This window comes from Hippichthys cyanospilos, chromosome 12, assembly GCF_059441005.1.
Source record: "Hippichthys cyanospilos isolate Australia breed blue-spotted pipefish chromosome 12, RoL_Hcya_1.0, whole genome shotgun sequence".
Classification (NCBI taxonomy): domain Eukaryota; kingdom Metazoa; phylum Chordata; class Actinopteri; order Syngnathiformes; family Syngnathidae; genus Hippichthys; species Hippichthys cyanospilos.
The window spans coordinates 15,265,604-15,287,862 of record NC_142380.1 but is presented as its reverse complement, the minus strand read 5'-3'; the positions used below and the strand labels follow the sequence as shown (position 1 = coordinate 15,287,862).

General features: G+C 38.2%; 1 protein-coding gene across 2 annotated transcripts; it reads left to right on the top strand.

Annotated features, from left to right (window-relative positions):
• rgs20 (regulator of G protein signaling 20) lies at positions 1 to 16,615 on the top strand. Of its 2 annotated transcripts, none has more exons than XM_088428568.1 (5): positions 1 to 275; positions 10,840 to 11,006; positions 11,142 to 11,216; positions 11,286 to 11,520; positions 15,799 to 16,615. In XM_088428568.1, exons 1-5 carry the CDS (start codon positions 87 to 89, stop codon positions 15,985 to 15,987), a joined length of 855 nt encoding a protein of 284 aa, XP_088284694.1. In that variant the 5' UTR covers positions 1 to 86; the 3' UTR covers positions 15,988 to 16,615. The 2 variants fall into 2 exon arrangements, with proteins under 2 accessions (XP_088284694.1, XP_088284693.1); XM_088428567.1 differs by lacking the exon at positions 1 to 275 and adding an exon at positions 8,106 to 8,302 and having other exon boundaries at positions 15,799 to 16,612.
• Positions 16,616 to 22,259: the final 5,644 nt, after the last annotated feature.

The window sequence follows — 22,259 nt, the reverse complement described above, 5'->3', positions numbered from 1 at the left end:
ATGCATAGCAGGACGCATCCCGGCCATAGACGAAAGGTGTGGATTTCCCATGATGCCGAGCGGCGGCGGGGCTTCGCCGTGGGACCATGCCGCGCTGTAGAGGGGCCGAGGGGTGGGAGGTCAGGCCAACTTCAGCCCTGAGGGGGGTCCGGCGCCGTCGCGCCCTCATGTGGCAGCGTATGCAGAGGCTATCCCGGGTTTGCCGCCGTGGCGTTGGCTGCGCCCTGAGCTACAATGAACACGACCGCGATGAGCAAGATATGGTGTGCCTTGAGGTACGCACCCATGACATGCTACCGGCCTTCCCAACTACCAACAGTACCTACCTAGAACCATAAACAACCTCAACAAATCAACAGCACCTCATAGTTTACACACCCTGTTATTTAGACTCCCACTCATCTACCTTACCTTCTTATTGACCAATCAACCCATTCATAGAATACCACTCCAACTACAGACATATATACCAGCCTAATGAACCCATAAATGCCCATCCATATTTGCCATACAATCTACCAATTACGCTATAGGTCACTACGGTTTTATCCAAATTGCACTATCTGCCTACCCTCCAGAAATTACTGTACACGATCAGGATTTTAGAGACTGATTATGATCACCAATCAGCGAGTTTTAAAATAACAGATAACAGATCTGATCACAACATGTGTCAATACTGTATGTCTATTTGAATGGCTTGTTTATTTACACACATCAACAAAATAATACATTATCGATAAAACAAAGCATTTTGCCATGTTTTAACAACCTTTGCCATGCCAAAACCTTACAGAGAAGCACAGATAATAAAATATTAAGAAAGGCATTGAAGAACTGGCCAGAGATAAAGTGAAAGTTCAGTCAGGTCAACCACTTGACGCATACATAGTGGATGCAAAAAAATAAAGTAATTGAATACCTACATTGGAAATAAATTACTAAAAGCACCCAGTAAATACTGCAAATAAGGAAGTGATGCTAAAGTAAACATTTGTATAACAGTAAAATAAATTTGCGCCAGTGCAAATTAAATGTTTCTCAAAACGTTTGGATAACATATTTTGTGGCATTGATCAATGGCATCATTGGGCTGGAAGGTAGTGTAAGAAGAGAAGATTCTTATTTACTTATGATTCAATTGGGTACATCATGGCTTTTGTTCTTGAGTTGTTGTTGTTTCTGGTTTGCTGCTGTGGCTTCCTGTCAAACGTCTATTTGTGGCGACTAAAGCACGTCTGATTGGAGGCTTAGAAAGATTAAAAACGAAAGGTGTTGTGTCTCCAAATAGGTGATGTCATTCCCACAACATCAGGTATACATGTACAATCTAATCACAATAAACAGTGGATCGTATGGGCCATTTTGGTGGTAAATATGGTATACAGAAATATCCAAATTCCCTTTCATGCTCATACTTAAAACACGCTAATCTCAAAATCATATTTCCTCATGTAAAGATTGAATAATTAATGCAATGCACCTCACCCCCCCCAAAAAAAAAATCTATATAGGTATTTGTAATGTGTTTTCAATAAGTCACTCCACAATAGTGTACTTCATAAAAAAATATGGTAGTGACATAAAATAATGTAAATAATTTAAAAAGAAAACATGATGGTCATGCTTCAACTCAATGAGACTGTTTCTGATGTGTGGTCCTTGGCCACCAGGGGCAGTATAATATCCATCCTTCCATTTTTGTAGCCACTTGTCCTCACATCTCGCAGGCGTGCTGAAGCCAACCTAGCTGTCTTTGGGAATTAGGTAGTGTATACCCTGAACTATTTGCCAGCCAATCGCTGGGCACACAGAGACAAACAAATGTTCACACTCGCAAACACACCAAAGGGCAATTTGGAGCGTCTAATATACCTACCACGCATGTTTTTGGGAATGCGGGAGGTCACTGGAGTACCCGGAGAAAACCCACATGGGCGTGAGGAGAACATGTAAACTCAACACAGAAAGGCCAGAGCCTTTTTTATAAGTCTAGGATACTTGGAAAATTAGTTAAAAAAATCCCCACATCCATAGATTAGGTCTATGGTAGCATAATATCAATATACAGTGGACCCCAAGGGTACGACATCCCTGCCTTACGTTTTTTTTCAGTTTATGAGGCGATCTTTACGGTATGTTTCCCGCTTCACGACAAAAACAACTGTCATGACCCTAGGGATTGGTTGTACTTGTGTTGTTTTGTCTCCATCTTCAGGCGTTTTTAGGTAACGGCTCTTATTTTCTGGTCCCATCAAACTGCCTGCGCTGCAATGCGTCACTCAAATGCTGGTCTGCTCTTGATCTGCGTCACGACTCTCTGAGATACTGGTCTGCTATTGGTAGGCGTCACTGTCAAAATGGCGGCACGCTACGGACTGGATGTCATCTGAGTGCTTAAAATAACTATTTATTGTGCATTTTACTGCTTAATTCAAACTTGAATGGGTCCCAAGATTGCTAGTGATGTTAAAGAGAGAGAGAAGTAAGAAGATGATTTATATAGAAACGAAGCTGGAGATAATCAAGAAATATGAAGAAGGCTAAACTAGCCTAGGCTAGGGTACCCTCACTAGGGAATATGGCCATAACAAGCTTGTCACATAAAGGTAAATAAATCCTTTCTATATTTTTTTTCTATATTTTTTATTGTATACATGTATATTATGTATACGTAGTACTGTTTTGAGACTATTTTTTTAAATATTTATATACAATTTTGATGTTTTTACCTGGGGTTTTACATACATTTGCAAATTAACATAGGTATGGATTGCTTGCCATACGGCGAATTCGCATTACGATCCCAACCGCGGAACGGATTAATCTTGTAAACCGGGGGCCCACTGTACATGAAAATACTATTGAACTGTAGATCCCATAGACTTTGATACTTGTACAAGAAAAAGTGTCATAGAATTGGAAATTACTTTGCTGCCAAACACGAACAATTGCATGTGCACCTACCACGGAACTTGTACAAAAAAATGTGCCAGAGAAATGAAGTTGTTCACCAAACGCCTACAATACATAGTAATCACCATAATCTATAGTAACACACATCCATCCATCCATTCATTTTCTAGAGGCGCTTATCAAACAAGAGTCACAGGCTTGCTGGTGCCTATCCCAGCTGGCTTCGGGCAGTAGGCGGGGGGGCACCCTCAACTGGTTGCCAGCCAAAGCAGGAGTAACACACATATATAACAATATTGTCAATATATTTCCGCAGTACTAGAATTTTAATTGACGAGAAATTGTACAACACAACCTACCTTGTTGACAGTGAGCCCAGCACTAGCTTGTTGTGTATGGAAAAGATGGTAAATGCCACTAGAATCTGTAGATAGGTGTATAATGAACCGTTGGGATGCCATTTCATCTTATTGCTACCATTCCTTTTATACCCACTGCAATTTTCTGAAAAGCTGTGGGATGCATTGTCCCAACGGGAGAAAAAGGGTTAAAGCATTCACTCTCTGCCAGTAAAAATGTATATCTGACAGTTTAGGCAATTATTTAATTAATTCATTCATTTTCCACTAGAATAATATTAATTTGAAAGCCACGGTTAGATCAGTGTGGGTGCATACTGTAAAACATACTTTATTATTGTAAATAACATTTTTGGCTTGACTTCAACTTTATAACGTGTTCGTCAATCAAATTGTTTCACTTTGAAATATCTTGCGATACATCTCAAATCATCTTTTAATGGTGACATACACAACCTTAAGTGAGTACATTTGCTTCATTTCACTATTGTTTCATTCGGTTCTCTAATACAGCGGTAAACTCATCACACTCTTACAGTTACTATTTCTGCCTGATTCAAATCACCATGACCTTCTTGCCGTGAGCTGCCATTGCTAACCATTCACCGCGCTGCCCTCTGCCTCATCCTCAACATAAGAAGAGAAAAACACACCGCTCTTTCAAATCCGTAGTCATTCTCCTTAAGCCCTTCACAAACCCTGGCAATCCTACTTTAATCGCACGCCCCCGGTTTTCATTATTTTGCGCTCGAACCCAAATCCAACCCAACGCGTGCACACACACACACATACACAGTCACACAGTCAAGAGGTTATGGTGCACGGTCACATGGCCATTTTGTGGGTCGGTGTTGCGTAACGCGGCGTAGGGTAAGGTGTTAAATGAAGTGTTGTGGAGCAGGTCACATGTTCACGTCTCTGGGGCCCAGAGTCAACTACAGTATTGCATCTTCACAGAAGAGACTTGTCAGTTTTTCCAGCAGTAGCAATATGGTCAACATGGCCACATGTGTTTGAACGTCATTCTCAACACATCATTTCCAATAGGCTAATCTGTGTTAAGAAAAAAAAAAACAACAAAAAAAAACACAGCAGTTGAGTGCCATCTGGTGTTAATCGAGAGTAAAATAATAGATGCCACTAAAACTATGTTCATCGCACTTGTATTGTACAATATGTGTATGTAGATTCAAAGGTGGGCAAGAGGTGAAGTTTAGTGACCATTACACGTTTTAAATGATCGGAGTCAGGGGGCCACATTACATTCATGAAGATTGTTTTCATTCTGACGCATGTGTATTTGTCTTCTCACAGCTCCTCTGGGGGTTTCTTTTTTTTCGACTACTCGTCTACTGGGCCAGGTTAAATAAAAAACAAGCTTAAAATGTAATCATTAAAAAAATGTCTCTATGTAAATAATGGCATATATACATAATAGGTTTGTGTTTTTATGTAATGTTTTTTATTGTAATGGATTAATCAAGTTCACTGTATACAGTGAATGGTTATAATTTTTTATTATGTTATTATTATTTTGTTGCATTCAATAACCTATAAATTCATTATATTAATTTATGTTTTAGATATGATTTTAATTAATTTTATAGAATATTTCAAAGCAAATCTAAATACAAATTATCCGTCTATCCATTTTCTTTGCTGCTTAGCCTCATGAGGGTTTCAGGCATGTTGGAGCCTGTCCCAGCTGTCCTCAGGCATGAGGCGGGAGACACCCTGTACTGGTTGCCAGCCAATCACAGAGCACACATTGACAAACAACCATTCACACTCCCAAAAACACCTAGGGGTTATTTGGATTGCCCAATATACCTACCATGCATGTTGTTTTTTTTTTTTTGCGGTCAATGTGGGTGAAAATCAAAGAACTGTACTCAGAGAAAACCCACTCAAGCATGGGGACAACATGCAAACACCTCATAGGAGGACCGAAGCCTGAAGCAAACCCGAGACCTCTGCACTGTGAAGCACACAAGCAAACCATTCTTCCGCCGTACTTCCCTAAATACAAATATATTTAATGATTGTACAGACTATAAATACACTTGACTAATGTATTAATGTTCGTATAGTCTCTATATAATAATTTCTGATTTTTTTTAATTTTTTTTGCCACGGGAAATTTTTCCCACCACCATCACCAGGGGACATTTCACTATAGCAAATTTATGTTTCGGACGTGAACATAAATGTGTTGTGTAGTCAACAGTCTGGCTGAAGTGAAAAACAAAACCATTCATCATTAAGAAAAAAAAAGCCAAATCTACAATAAGCATTCATTTTCATACCTAAATTAATTTCTTACATAATATCTTTCAATTTGCTTCATCCATCTTTCATCTGTATTACTTTTATGCTGTCTTTAGTGTTAAGCTTGGTTTAAGCTTGACGCGTTCGTGAATTCCGCCGGTCAAATGACTTTGTTTCGGCAACCGCACGGAGTCCACGCCGAACTACTTTTCCGCAATGCGTATCTTCTTTACGAACGGACAAAATGGCGGACGAACTTTCGCTTGTGGAGGTTAGCTAGTACAAACACCTTTATGATTCGAGTGAAAAGGAATACCGTGATCTAAATACAGTAAACAACTCCTGGCGATCAGCACGTTGGGGAGAGATGAGGAGTCTGTTAAAAAAAAGTTTTTTTGTTTTTGTTTTTTTTTTGTTTGTTTTTTGCTCATGCAGGTTTCGTTGTAGAGGAGTTTTACCTGTCCAGTCTTTTCGCTTTAGGATATTAACACGGTATAGTCAAGATAAACATGAAATAATACACATTAACATTAATCTATTTTGATAAATGTGTAATAAAAAATAAATTAATAATAATATCGTACTGAAACTGTCTGAGCAGACATCCCTGCTGTGCTTCAAAAGGCCTATAGATGCTGCTCTTGCATCATCTCAAATGGAAAATGACTGAGGTTGTAAAGCACACGCATAGTACAGTTTTGTTTTTTTTCCCTTGAGGGGCTTAGTAAAGGAAAAATTCGATTAAACAAAAAAGAAAACTGACTTTCTTTACAAAATAAAATGCAATACTTCATTTTTGTTGAGTGGACTAAAAAGTAGAAACATACAATATATAATACAAGAATAACATACTGTTATTAATATTGAGAAAATTAATGATTAATGTTGAGAAACAGAACAGCTCCAGTGAGAGTTGGAGGTCTCGATCCGAGGAAGCCAACAGCACCACTTCATCTGCAAATAGCAGGGACCAAATGCTGAGACCCCCAAACTGTCTAGTATTGTACTGCATAAAATGGTCATACATAATGATGTCAAATATAAATGAAAAGTTTTGGTCAAATCACTTCAATGGCTATTGTGCCTCACAGAAAGACTATTCACTATACAGTAAATGGGTGTCCGACGTCATAGTATCAGCTCTTTGCAGATGATACAGAATAGGTAAATTTGGAGTACTGTTATATTGAATATCTAAAACAGTTACTTTATCATTTGGGTTCATATGGGTTCAAGGGTATGCTATGCATGTATATTAAATACCCATTGCACGATACTCTTTGTTTTATGCTTTGTTGGACAGTAAACTGGAAGTTGGTGTGACATTAAACAGCTTGATGCCTTTTTTAAGATTCTCCTTTTTTAAAAACTTTTTTTGCTATTATAAATTAAGTTTACTGCCACCACACAATGTTTGTATCTCAAGCATGTGCTTGCAAGTCAAGCAAAAAAAAATGTAAAAATTACTAACTTCAACTAACGTCAGTCAGTCGTATCAACACTTCTTTTTTTGTACTGTGCAGTGGATCCCTGGGTTACGGCGTCCCTGGCTTACGTTTTTTTCACGTTACGATGTGGAATACTGAGTTTTTTCGTTCCCCCTTTAAGGCATTTATCCCGCTTTACGATTAACATCAACAACTGTCATGACCTGTTGGTTGGTTGTATCTGTTGTTTTGCCTCCCTCTTGAGGCTTTTTTAGGTAATTGTTCTTATTTTCTGTTGGCACACAAACTGCCTCCACTGCAACACGTTACTACAATGCTGGTCTGCTATTGGTTGCCGTCTCAACTCCCTAAGATACTGGTCTACTATTAATCAGCGTGATGGGGTCACAAAGAGGCTTGTCTGCTATTGGTCGGCGCACGGGGTCACAAACATGGCTGCCTAAAGACTTGATCTTGCGTGAGGGTGCTTTCAATATCGTATTTATTAAGCATTTTAGTGCTTAATTCAAACTTGAATTGGTTATCCATGAGTCCCAACATTGCTAGTGTTTTTAAAGAGAGAATTAAGAAGATGATTTATATGGAAACAAAGCTGGAAATAATCAAGAAATACGAAGAAAGCTAAGATAGCCTTGCCTAGGCTACTCTTACTAGGGAATATGGCCATAACATACTCGTCACTCAAAGGTAAATAAATCCTTTATATATTTTGTATTTATGATTTTATTTAATTGTATGCAGGTATATTATATATAAGTAGCGCTTACTATACAATTTTGAAACCAATTTATAATATGTATATACAATTTTAATGTTTTTACCTGGGGTACACATGAGCTAATTAACATAGGTTTGGCCATACGGAACGGATTAATCTCGTAAATCGGGCCCCACTGTATCTTGTTTCAAGCGTAGCGTATTATTTCTAATATATGTAGCTAAAAATATAATTCATATTATTCACAGTGAAATGAGGGGGCAAAGTGTCAGTTTCAGACCCAGCTCAAAGAGCTCAAAGTGAGCGGTGCCGCCATCTTTGATTGGGGAAACGTGTGACTGTCAATTTGCACACGCAAACACACACATACTGTACGTACACTTTCTCCACTGAGGGTCTCGGCTACTACGAGTCGGGAGAGAGTGCGCACGCGCAGTGACTCGGAGCAGCCGGTCGGGGAGGAGGAGGGGGAGGCGGGGAGAGGGGGGCGAAAGAAGCTGTGCTTTACCATCGGATGTAATCAAGAGCAGCGTGTCCTTTTCTCCATATTATCTGCTTTTAACCGCTTGTCGCTGTGCATACATGGTGGAATTGTAAGTATGGCGCGACTCGTGCGTGCGTGTGCGCGGGAAGAATGGAGGATGCTGGATTGAAGAAGAGGCGTGTGGAGGAGGGGGTGGCGGGGGGGGGGGGGGGGGGGGGGGGCATTAACACCCCCCCTTTTTTTGCGATGTTTTGCGATTTACAGAGGAATCATTTGCTTGCGATGATTAAGCTAGAGTGCAGTGCAGTGGATACCCCCCAACCACCCCCTCCTCTTTTTCCCTCCTCTTCATCATTGAAGCGGATTTGGAGATACAGACATGTACATTTTTTTTTTAGAGAGAGAAAAAACAAAATCATGTCATCTCAATTGCATCCATGCATACAGTACATACATCTATCGTTTCCTAGCATATAGTCATTCACCCCCACCCCACCCCCCTTGTGTCAGGTAGCGTGTGTGACTGTGTATGTGTTACATAAATGATATGACAGGATTTGTTAGTGTCTGACCTACTGATGACACCTTTTGTTGGCGCGTTAGAGCTTTTCAATGCATGCATCTGCTAAAAAGACACGGGGGAATATTGGCATTAATATTTATAATACACAGTGATGCCTTCGGATACTAATGTCATGAGTTTTCTGAGATACGAGCCATCATTCGGTCCATTTTTTTTTTTGACTTGCCACCACAGACTTGAGATACAAGCTCTGTCAGGTAGCAATGCACTCTCTCGTTTGACAAAAAGCATCATGCGTTAGAGTGAATCATAAAAAAGTATGCTTCGAGGTGATTAATGCCTATCCCAGTTGAAGTTTACTGCCAAACTAAAGAAAAGCAAGCATAAACAAAGATACGTTTACGTTATGTATTTAATAGGCTGCTAGCTGTATACTCATGCTAGTTAGAAATCTATAGTGCTGCGTCGTGTTAAGCAATGGTTTGAACACAAATGATGCAGCAACACATGTATAAGCAACATAAAAGCAGTCATTATTTCTTATCTGCATTGAACAAAAATGTTAGTGTCGTACTGATGATCTCTGAGAAGTTGAGATGTCTGATTAATCACAATATAGTTTGTCTTATACTACCCACAGGTGGCCCTGCCATTATACAAGGACTTGTGTGAAAAAAATGTGATGTATTTATTATCAACCGATGTCACACATACTGTAAGCCTGTATGCTTAAATAAATATCACAAAATTTGTTCAGATTAATCTCCAGCCCTTTCAAGTCAACAAGTCAAATCTTAATTTTCACAAGAAATAATTAAGTGAGGAAAGCCAAATGGGTGAATGCAAAGGATTGACGCAGACGTCACCAGCTAACACACAACCTTAAGTCACTGTTTGAAAAAATAAAAACCATAAAATACATAGTGAAACATAAATTAAGCATGAATGATATATGACACCCATTCTCTCACAAGTTTCAAAACCACATTTGACAAGAATTTATGTCCTTATAAATTCATTAATTGTGCATTCTGTGAATGTTATATATGTGTGTGTGTGTGTATATATATATATATATATATATATATATATATATATATATATATATATATATATATATATATATATATATATATATATATATATATATATATATATATATATATATATATATATATATATATATATACACACAGATAGATAGATAGATAGATAGATAGATAGATAGATAGATAGATAGATAGATAGATAGATAGATAGATAGATAGATAGATAGATAGATAGATAGATAGAAATCCGCTATTTGCAGGGAACTAGTACCTGACTGGCCCGTGAATAGTGAAAATGCTATTTTAGTAATTATTTTTAAAATGAATCGGATGTCCCAGTTGCTAATTGGTATTTTTTTCTTCCAAAAATTAGCATCGACCTTAAAAAAAATAAATAATCCATACTGTGGAGGGCTTATATTGACAATAAATACATTGTGTGGTTCGGCATTTCTGCATTCATGTGCATTCACCTATTTGCATTTTTTTTTTTTCGTAAGGGGATGTTTATTCATAACCCCCTGACCCCCACATTTTTTTCTAGAGCCCTTGCATATTTGTTGGATTTATTGTTTGGGTGAAGAAAGTTCAGTTCTCTCAAATCACAAGGAAAATTGCACGATTAGCACTATATTTTCTTTTTTAGAATATGATTAATTGTGCATCCTGATTACTTGCGATTATGTAGCTTCTTCTGCTTTGTGCACTTTGGCCACCAGAGGGCTGTACAATACAGTCTACTCAATAAGCGGCAGCAATAGTGTTAGTTTTTGCAGGATAAAGAATACATTCCTTTAATTATGGTTTAATTCTGGTAATATTGTCTGTCAGCTCCAATCCAATGCTTAAAGGGTTATATCATCGACACCGATGTTGCGTGTGAGCGTGTCGATGCTGTTTGCATCGTGTAGTAGCATTAAACTGAGCGTACTCTGTGTGTTTTGAATCGTTTCCTATTTGCCAACATCTGCTTCTTGGCTTCTTTTCTACATCCTCCAACCATTTGTAACATGAGCCAAAAGTAAAAAATAAAACAGTCAATAATTGTGCTTACTACAAACTGCCCCCCCACAGCCCATGGGATCAGAGCCGATGGAGATGCGAAAGAGGCAGATGTCGGTGCAGCAGGAGTCGGCAGCGGGGGGGACTGCACCGGCCCACCAGGGCCAGCCAGGCCAGGCCAGCCCAAGGGGGTCCAACGCCTGCTGCTTCTGTTGGTGCTGCTGCTGTAGCTGCTCCTGGTAGGCTCCTGCAGCCACCATCCCCAATCAGAAAATAACTAAAATACCATCTTGTGGAGCCACCATACTTGTTTGTTTGCATCAATCTTAAGTACCCTCTTCAACCGGTGCCATCTCTTAATGTCCGACTGTTAGGAACGAGGACAGGGACGAGAGGAATCGTAAGGCATCATACGATGTCAAGGAAGGGACCGCCGACTGTGAAGACTGGTGAGTGGAAGGTGGCCTCGTCATTTGTCACCGGTGACCATGGCATCCAATTGTGATGTTTTGTCGCAGCCCCAAGCCCACTCTGGACGAGGTGCGCTCTTGGGCCCAGTCCTTTGACAAGCTCATGAGCTGCCCGGCCGGACGCAATTCCTTCCGCCAGTTTCTGCGCACTGAGTTCAGCGAGGAGAACATGCTCTTCTGGCTTGCCTGCCAAGAGTTTGCCAAGGAGAGCAACAAGGGCTCTGTGGAGGAGAAGGCCCGCGTCATCTATGAGGACTACATCTCCATCCTCTCCCCGAAAGAGGTCTTTTTATTTGCCTTCCTACAGTACCTACTAATCTATCCTTTCACAGATATCAGAGCAAAGTTTATCAAAGTAAAATTATTACGTGACAGGTTCCTGAACTCGTAACTTTTAGTTAATGAAAGCAGGACATCCAGCTCATGTCTATTATAAATCATTATTTTGCATCTTTTAAAGCTACCGTATTGTATATTGAGATATTGTATTTACGGCCCCATCGTAGTTATTAGCGCCATGACAGAGACTCAAAATGAGACATCCAACTTCCTGTAGCCAAGAGAATTTATCATATATCTTTCAAAGCTATCATTTCTATCGTCTGCGGTTCCATCAAACCGTATTGTAAAGTTCGGTCTAATTGTTGTTACATATGGCATATTATTCATTTTCAGTATTTTCAGTGCCATAACAGACAGCAGCTAAAAGCAATGCTGTGGTTTATCTTTTACTTTTACTCATTGAGCAGCCAACCTATCATGATCTATTAATGGCTCCTTTTTGTTCTTTCTTCACTTCGTTCTTCTTCCTTTTTTATTTGCAATTGGCATATAAACCACAATCTCGCCCGGCTGCCCACAAGACATAAACTGACATCCAAAACAGGATTTGCGTAACGTGACACGAAAATGTTCTTCCTTTGGCTTTTCGGAGCTAAACGATGGCGGCAAAACTTGGCGACGTTCTAGCTTCCCGTCCCCCATGTAAGGTGATTAGAATTACAAGGCCTGCGATCAAAATAAAACAAAATGTTGTTGTGATAGAATACGATTATATGAAAAAATGGTTGCTGTCATAGAACACATTAATTAGCCTGTGCGTGACAAAAGGTCAGAAAAATTAAGACTCATCGACTGGCTGCCCAATATGTGAAGCGATGACTCATGAGAATTTATCAACGCATTAAGCACCCATTTTATGGTATCTAGCCAACTTTATATCTTATTGTATTTTATAAAGCTATGTTTTTTTCTAATGTATATGGATCAAACCATATTGCATGGTTTGATCGATTGGTCATGATGTGTCATAAGTACTTCATAATCTTAGCTACTAACACCATAACCGCGACTCAAACTGGACAGTCAACTGTAATCTCTTTCTGTGCCTAACATAATTTATCAATCTCTATCTTTATACTGTATATGGTACCATCAAACCTTGTAGCATGGTTCAATTTAATCATAGTGACATATTCTATCTATTGCATCAGTGTATTAATTGGTGCCATAACAGACATTCAAAATAGGGCATCTAACTGTGATCGGTTACATAGTGAAATTTATCACATCTTAGTTTTTAAAGCAATCCACCTATTCATCATCCAACCATTCTCCCATGTACATACATCCATGTTCTTGCGCAATCCAGTGTTTCCCAAATAGTGGCGCGAGGTGATGCCAGGGAGGCGCTGATGACTCCAGGGGAAAGGCTTTGTTTTTGTCATGTGAAGTGTAATTGCAATAAAATAATAATTTTCACTTCATTTATTTTATTTATGTATTTGTTTCAGGCACTTTGATGCACTTAGTTATTTTTTTCGGTTTTAGACTAAGATGTAATCCGTGTAAATACTGTAAAAAATAATTAACAGTTGATTTATATTGTTTTTTTTCTGTTCTAAATGTTAAAAAGGATACAGGTTTAGGTATTCTTATACAATTTTTATAGATAATAATCTTATTTATAGTCAGCTCGTCGAGTGAGGGGGACACAAAAGGTTTTCTCTTTTCTGGGGGGGGCATCAAACCGTATCGTATGGTTTGATATAATTGTTGTGACATACTGTAATATATTTGCTGCATCACTGTAGTTTTTATTAGAGCCATAACAGACAGAAACTGAAAACAGGCCACACAGCTGCAATCTATCAAAATTGATCACAATCTTTTAAAGCCATTATATCGACTTCACGTGGTTCTATCAAACCATATTGTATGGGTTGAGCTCATTTTTGTGACCTATAATCTTCACTGGATCGCCGTGGCTATTAGCATCTTGACAAACTCAAAATGGTACAGCCAACAGTGATTAGTTACGGTAGCAATTACAATTTATCACATTATATCTTTTAAAACATTTCATTACTCTATCATTCTCATGAAACGTAATGTTTTGCATTGTACATACCCAGTGTTGAGAGTAATGTAATAAAAAAGTAATGTAATTACTGTAATCCATTACTTTTTGCTGTAACGTAGTAGTGTAATATACACAAAAAATAATAACATTGTACTCGTTACAAATATGAGTAATGCAGTGCATTACAATCAATTTTTAGCCCCCAAATTTGTCAAAGACAGCACAAAATTGGAGGAGAAAAATCCGAGGCAAAATGTTTACTTCCTGATCTTCTACATCTGAGATGAAACGGCAGGTTCAATATGGAAAATATGTACACAAGATTGATAAACGGCTATTACTTATAGTTCATCAGAGATAAGACAAGAAGAATATAATTGTTAGGTGCACTTTGTGCACGACACCTAAATAGCTGTCCACTTTGCGAAATAGGACCAGTAATTTGTCAAACCATTCAGAGCGGTGCCATAGTAATGTGAAGTTAGCGAAAAGAAAACACACGGGGGATTGCGCTCTCCCACTAAGGGATGCCACTTCGACATCAAGAGGTTTGGAGATTCATTAGGACATGTGCTGCTGCTTTCCACAGTGGATTCACTAGCATTTTGAAACTTTGTCATCAAGATCCCTGTTATAACTAGCAATAATGACAAGGTAAGCTAACGCTAATTTTCCCAGTCCAATTGCTATTAATAAGTCTATGAATAGTTCTGGTCAATATGTATGACCAGAGTATGTTAAACACAGTAACAATGATGTAGGCTAGCTGCTTAAGGCTAGCTGCTAAAGTTAGCCCCACAAAACCATCTATTTTTGAAACATCTTTCCCTTACCTAGCCGACTGAACATAAACTTGAATATTAACATTGAAATTGTGAAATGCACTAACTGTTTTTGCCTACAGCATAAACATTGCATCACTATGCTGAGAAGCACAAACACTGACCAAGTTTGAATTTTGTAATTGTTGTTGATGACGTAAAGCGGAAAAAAACGCCATAAAGAGGGGACGAAAACACTTAGTATTCCACTTCGTAACGTAAAAAAAAAACGTAAGACATGGACACCCTAACCCAGGGGTCCATTGTATTCTAACACATGTAATTCCATTGTTCTTATGTATTATAATGATTATGCCATCAATAATTCCACGAGTGGATTTACAGTAAACAGTCATTGATCAGTCATATTAATCTTGTTTACAAATGAATCTTTAGACATCAACAAAATATGCTTATCCTAAACAGCAATCGAGATTAGCATTAGCAGTCTAGTGATTACATTAAAGATGAATTAACACCATCTTCTTTTTAGTTCACACATACATAATGGTATAATTATCATCAGTACATTAGATTGAAAGATTCAAAAAGATTTATAGTGTGCTTAAAGTCACTTACATATGACAATTCAACAATATTCATTCCATTAAAAAAAATGTGCGCATTAAGCAGCCTGTTAGTTACTACTGGGTTAATAACTTCCTGTTCTTCTTCATTTTCTTCTGCTTGATGAGCAGACTGGGCATGTTTCATGTTCGTTTGGCTCCTACAGGTAAAAATTTAAACATCTAAAACCAAGCCACTATAGACGGTAATCTACCTATACTTATTATAGTATAATCTATATTATGCTGATTTTGTTTTTGATGAATGCCCATGACTAAATCTGTGTTTTTAAGCACACAAATAGCATCGGCTATTCGGCCACTTCTTGTTGCATTAAGAATTAAGACAAACAATGGAGCTCCTTTTTTTTCCCCCGAAGTACTGCTGTGGTATGCGTTTTCCACTTGCAATAATTGAACATTATTTTTATTTTGTATTTTTTTTTTAAGTTGAAAATGATCCCAAACTTGTGATAGCCCCTGTTTTTTTTGGGGGGGGAGTCCTTATTTCCCTGCCACCATTGCAACACTGCATATGTCTCCAAGAAAGGGCCATGTTGAAAACTGTGGCACAAGCATGGTTCTGATAGAGCTTCGAGGTCAATATTTTTAGTTGACCTATCATTAAAGTTGACTTACCTGACTTGGTCGACTTTTTTCCCCAACCCTTGCATCAGTTTAATTAAATCTTAAGATTGTGGCAGTATAATCATACTATTTTGTTGTATCGACAACATTTATAACACCCAAGATAAGAAACATTTTGTTTGTCGTTTTTTTTCTTAGCAATTGTTTGTTTTTGTCCCGCTCAGGTGAGTCTGGACTCCCGGGTGCGGGAATCCATCAACCGGAACATGCAGGAGCCCACATCGCACACATTCGATGACGCCCAGCTGCAGATCTACACACTCATGCAAAGAGACTCGTACCCACGCTACATGAACTCCCCGGCCTACAAAAACCTGCTCAATGCTCTATCTGAGCAGTCACCCGAATCTTAAATGAAAGAAAAACAAGACCTGTGACCACTATCCTTTTTTCGTATTTTCCCTCCCTCTCTTGTGTCAAGTGCAGGATTTACGCCGACCAAGCTGGCTGCCGCCACACTCGGGGAATTCTGAGCAGCAGACACTCAGGTCTCAGCATCTTGCGAGGGCTCCACATCACAAGTACTGCTAACGATCCAACATAGCAACATAACACTCCAAAGGAACTTCTCTTACTTTTACTTCTTTTCTTCTTTCTTTTCATAGAAATAATCTATTTTAGTTGACATTTTTTAAATTGTTTTTCTCAAGGGACAGGGAGGGGTAAATGATTCCTACTTTAGACAACATATATACAGTATATATATTTATGAGTTTGTAAATAGAGCAAATGGAATTGTGGGTATTTTCCATGGAGATATTTAATTGCGTGACGAAAATCAAAGTTCAAAGGCAATGGCGACATGCTAGCTCGATCTTGCAGCTTCGTGCAGCCTTTGACATTGGTTTCACCTTGCTTTTTCCTTCATAATCCAACATTACTCTTGGGTTTGTATTGGCAACTCCTTTTGTGTGACATTAGTCTTTGTAATAAGTACATTTAGCCCACTATTATTGATAAATATATATATATATATATATATATATATATATATATATATATATATATATATATATATATATATATATATATATATATATATATATATATATATATATATATATGTTTAAACATAGTGGATCAATATAGCACCGCCTTCTTGCAGTGAGCGTCCACTTACGTCACGTTCTACGTGAGGTTTCCTGAAGGCGTTTTTATGGGCCAATTGGCTATTGCAGCTGTCTGACAAGAATATGGGCCCGTACACAATATGTCATTGCACACTGTACAGACACCTTCAACTGTTCAAGCGAATGCCCAGCGCCTACGGGCTCAGGCAGACATGAGGTCTGCCATGAAGTCTGCCTGGCGACATGCGTTAGCTGAATTCTAATTGGCTAAAAACTCTACGCTAAAACTGCAGCACTTCGGAAGAGTGTAACCATTTGGATATAATATGACACAAAAAGAACAGAATATGGAGAATAATTTTATATATAAAATATATATATTTAGTAAAAATAAATTTAGAATGAAAATGACTTTTATTATAGTTATTATAATTATTATAGTTTATTATAGTTATGATAATGTCAGGTTATACAAGGCCAGCAGAGAAGGCCTTGCGGGCCCTGACGTCCCACCACTGAGCTATACATACACACTTAATACAGTCGCATCAAAAAGTTACCCAAAGTGGGTGAATAAGGGACCGACCCAACTTTATGGGTTATTCCTTTGAATCAGTTAGATCAAAATGAGCAATCCACAAACTGACCCAAATTGACTCCAAATTAATTATTGTTGGGTTTTTTTTAAACTGCCCTAAGAGATTGATTCAACCCAATAAAATGGTTGTCATGAAATGATAAAAAAAACTTTGTAGGTTAGCAAAATGATTTGAAAGTTTGTTAGCATCAACACCAATTGGTACCACGCCCATACGAGCTGTCATTACAATTGGAGTTGCCAAGCGACCAATGCTTCTGTGTGTTCCCTTTTGTTGCCTCATGACAAATCGTGTCGCTCAAAAAATCCACTTCTCACATAGGGTGGGTGGGACGGGGCGGGGGAAGTGCCTTGAAATTCCGTTTGGACAACATCTTTCTCACGGGCAAACTCTCGCCATAAAGGTGCTTTTTTTGGGGGGGGGGACCCAAGCACAACAGCCAGCTAACTGGAACAGTGCATCTTTTAAAGTGTTTCCGATGTTTTATGTGACGATTACGAAAGTGGATGTTGTGGACGGGAGGGATGCGACTGGCTGATCCAAGTCTTTGCTGGGTGTAGATCGACCTCAAACGCACCAAACTGAGGTTTTGGCGCAACGCCTATTAATATCGTTTCCTTCATCTGTTTACAAAAGATCAAACGTGTTTCTTTTTGCGCTGCGTTTACGGAGAGAAAAAGATGACATTTTTAAAATAACTGAAAAAAAAGAATAATGTGAATGTTTACAGTATATGGTTTTAGTTTTTTTGTTTTATTCTACTCTCCAAGAACATGATGACTTGTGGGCATTTTGATTGAAATAATAAAGCACAATGACTTTAAATGCTCTAGGATGTTTCTCAGAAATTGTCTTTTCTTCAGAAAATGAATGGCTGGAAGGATGTTCAATGTGTGTGTGTGTGTGCGTGTCTATATATGTGTTCATGTATGGCAGTGCATCTCAAATAGTGCAGGGGGGAGGGGGACACGAGGTGTTGCAAGGGCAGTTGCAATAAAATAAGGATTTTCATCATTTTTGTTTGTTTTTAGGCACGTTGATGCACCTGCTTTTTTGTCTGCTTTAGACTAAGCTGTAAACCATGCTGCATCAATGAACAAATGTGCAGGAATCTTTCACAAAAGTATATAAACAGTATTTTTCAACTGGGCAAGCAAACAAAGCTTAAAAAATAAAATGTGAAAGCTCCAACAGGGTCGACTTGCTTTTAGAGTAGAAGTTTGAATCGGGTTAGGTTTGAAGATTGAAGATAGGGTAAGGGATGTGTGTGTGTGTGCGTGTGTGTGTATATATGTGGCATATGTTAAAATTCACTGAAAAAAATTAGAAAGAAATTATTAAAACAGACAAATTCTATTCTTTTTCAGAAGCCACACATCATTGACATTATTTTTCAAAAAAAGCATGGGGGGAGGGGCGTAACGGCTCGATAAATCAATGCTTCTCAATTATTTTGTCCACAAAGCCTCCCGTAGGAAAAAGCATATTGCTTCCCCCCACTTGCAGCAGTGACTATAAATAAAAACATTTTTCTCAAAAATTGTATATGTGAAATTGTATCCTTTTTAACATTAAGAGCCAGCTAACCAGAACGGTGCATCAATACAGTGTTCCCTCGCCACTTTGCGCTTCACTTTTTGCGGATTCAGTGAAATATGAGAGGACGTGTATGAGGCGCGTGTGCCGAAGTATAAAGAGAAGCTATTGTGCATGTGTTGAAGCGGCAAGTACAATCATATAAAATGAATAAAAATCTGTATTGTGCCTCCACTTGTCCTGTTTTTATCTGCCTTTGGGTCCTGTTTGATCGACATGGAAATCGTCTCAATTTGATATTTTGTTACCAAGAAATTGTCACACATTAAATGGGAGATGAATGGCAGCACCCAGCTTTTGTAGATTTAGTCGAATATAGCCAGAAAGCAAAAACCATGTTTTGACACGGTTCCCTTGATGAACCATATATAGTTTTCCTCCCTCGTCATCACAGGTACACTTTTAAAAAGTTGCAATCCTTGCCCATGTGCTGCTTATAATGATCCATATGAAAGAGACTGTATTCTTCAACTTTTTGGAGCTTTTAATGACATTAGAAGGCTAATTATTCACTAAAAGCCAAAGGTGAGCAACTTACAGTTTTTTACTCGTCCGACATTCGTCAAAGCCCCGCCCCCTTTCTGTCATCGTTGCTCCTTAATTTTTTTCAAACCAGAAAAAAAGTACAGTTGGTCCGCCAGTGTATTTTAGCCCACCCTTTCGCCACCAGCAGAGGGCGATTTTTTTTCTAGTCCGTCATTGTGGTGTGCCCACCCTTCCACCGCCACTAGAGGGCGAAATCTGATGTATTTTGTTTTTTTAGTCGGTCATAATATTCTTCACCCTTTCGCCATCACTCGAGGGCGAAATGTTTTATGTTTTTTTTGGTTGTCCATTGTTAGTTAGGCGCTGACCTGCTTGCATTCATACATTCTTTTTTCTATTTTTGTAACTCCACTTAAAATTAACGCAAAGTCACTGGTTGTGCAGTTCTGCTGCAATCGGAACACACATATCGTCATAATTATCCCAGAATTGAGGAAGTTCAGAGGGCAAGAGTGGCACAATTATCAATCATGTTCACTGAATGAAAGAAATATGCCTTACAAAATCTTGGCATGGACAATGCCAACTCTCTCTTTATACCTGCCAGCCCAACATTTTTAGAAGACACTTATAAGACATAATGACACTTGTCTAAATGTGTCTCAATTTAATCAGTCATATACACGACAAGTAAAACAAAGTATTGCTGAGGTTGGATTTTCTTTAAAATAAAAAAAAAACATCTTTAGTTAAGGGATTTGAAAAACGTAAATGTTGCAATTCCTGGCCAAAGGGAAAATGCAAATTAGGTGCAGGTCATTTGGTTGCTTGCCAGAGTGACCAACTTGCTGTGGATTAATTAATTGAGCAAACCAATAACACTGTGTTTAAGTATATCATGGTTATATATATATTGTGTAAATTGTGTAAATAAAAAGAGGATGACGATGCATCGTCAGTCCGGACAGTCCATCAGCGTTGACGAACTGCTCAGCTCTGCTAAAAACATGTCCAGACTTTTTTTTTTTCAACCTATCACTGAGCATTTCTGCCCATTGTAAGTTGCAGCTCAACCCAGTGAAACAGCAGGGTCTTCACTTTGTTACAGCAATAATTGAGTACTACCCCCATACCCCCTAAGCAGAATAAAGACACACGCTTACATTTTCTGACCAGTCAGTGGTGCACTCTGACATCATCAAAAGGCAGTCACACGGTGAGGCAAGTTTTAACCCTTTTGCTCCCGTCACATCCCACAGCTTTTCAAAAGAAATCGCAGTGGGTATAGCAATGGTAGCATTAAGATTAAATGGAATACCAGCAGTTCATTACACACCTATCTACAGATTCTAGTGGCTATTAGCAATTTTTACAAAGAGAACAAGCCAGTGCTGGACCGACTGTCAACAAGGTAGCTTGCATTGTACAATTTCTTGTGAATAAGCCATCTCTACTAAAATACAAAGATAATATGTGATAATATGATAATATGTGCTACACATGTGTTACTGTACACTGATTACGAGGTATTGTAGGCGTTTGGTGATAATTTTCACTTCTCTGGCACGCTTTTTGTACAAGTATTGTGGTCTATTGGATATTCAGTCCCAGTATTTCTTGGTGGAAATGGAAGGGAAAATTTTTTATCTAATTTTCCAAGTATCCTAGAATTATCCTAGACAAGTAATGCGTGCCTCAAGTTTTATTTTTTTCAAAGAAAAAGGTAGTGAAAGGGTTAAAAGAGCCAGGTGTGTGTCTTAATTCCAGGTTAGAAGTACAGCCACCAGAAAAGGACATATGTCCTATGAAATTGAATAGCCATTTTGCTAAAGGTATTAAATATATGTGACTGTAGTTTAAAGTGACAAGTTTAAAATAACATGATACAGGCTCTTTAAATTGAGTTCACTGTCACCATACAACATTAGTATCTTATGTTTGTGCTTGCAAGTCAGCTAAAAATAAATAAAATGTCGAAAAGACAGTTTGGACCTCAAAAAACAAAGTATCTTAAGGCACCACTGTACTGACAATTCCTCAACGTGGTAATCTGGAAATCATTTTGTTTCACACGATGTTTTACCCATCAAGATGATTGTCAGATTCGTCAGCAATCATTTTTTTTTAATCAAATGGATTACACTTTATTGGGAAATTAAACTATGTAATATTGTGGAGGGAAAGCATAACAACGCTCTCAATGGTGTTAAATCTACATACAACTGTTCTCAAAATTATTCATACCCTTGTGAATTTTAAGTTTTTTTTTGTGTTTGTAACAAAAATACTTATTTTTCCTTAGTTTCTTTGAGTCATATGTGACCAACAAACAAATGTATGAAAACAATACATTATTAAAGAGATTCTTCATTTCAATGTGATATTCTTGATAGATTTCCAGAAAAAAACATGTTCAAAGTTAGTTATACCCCTGTCAATAGTTCAACAAATGTCCCAAATGTGTACATTTTGATGCTAAATGCTATTTCAAGATGTCACCAGGTGAATGAGCACATGTATCAAAACAAATGTTATATATATATATATATATATATATATATATATATATACACACACACACACACATATATACATATACACACACGCACACGATTTTAAAGAGTATAAAAAAAAATACAAAAAAAAAAAAAAGTCTCCCAGTCATACTCAGCTTCTGGACATCATGGTCAAGAAGAAAGACCTGCGGGAGTACATATGTTAGAATCTAATGTGTGCCCACAGCAAGGGAAAGGGTTATTAGGCCATTTCAACCGTCCAGAGCAGGGGTCACCAACTCCGGTCCTCGAGGGCACCTATCCAGCATTTTTTCAGTGTAACCCTCCTCCACTGCACCTGATGCAAATTATCATGATC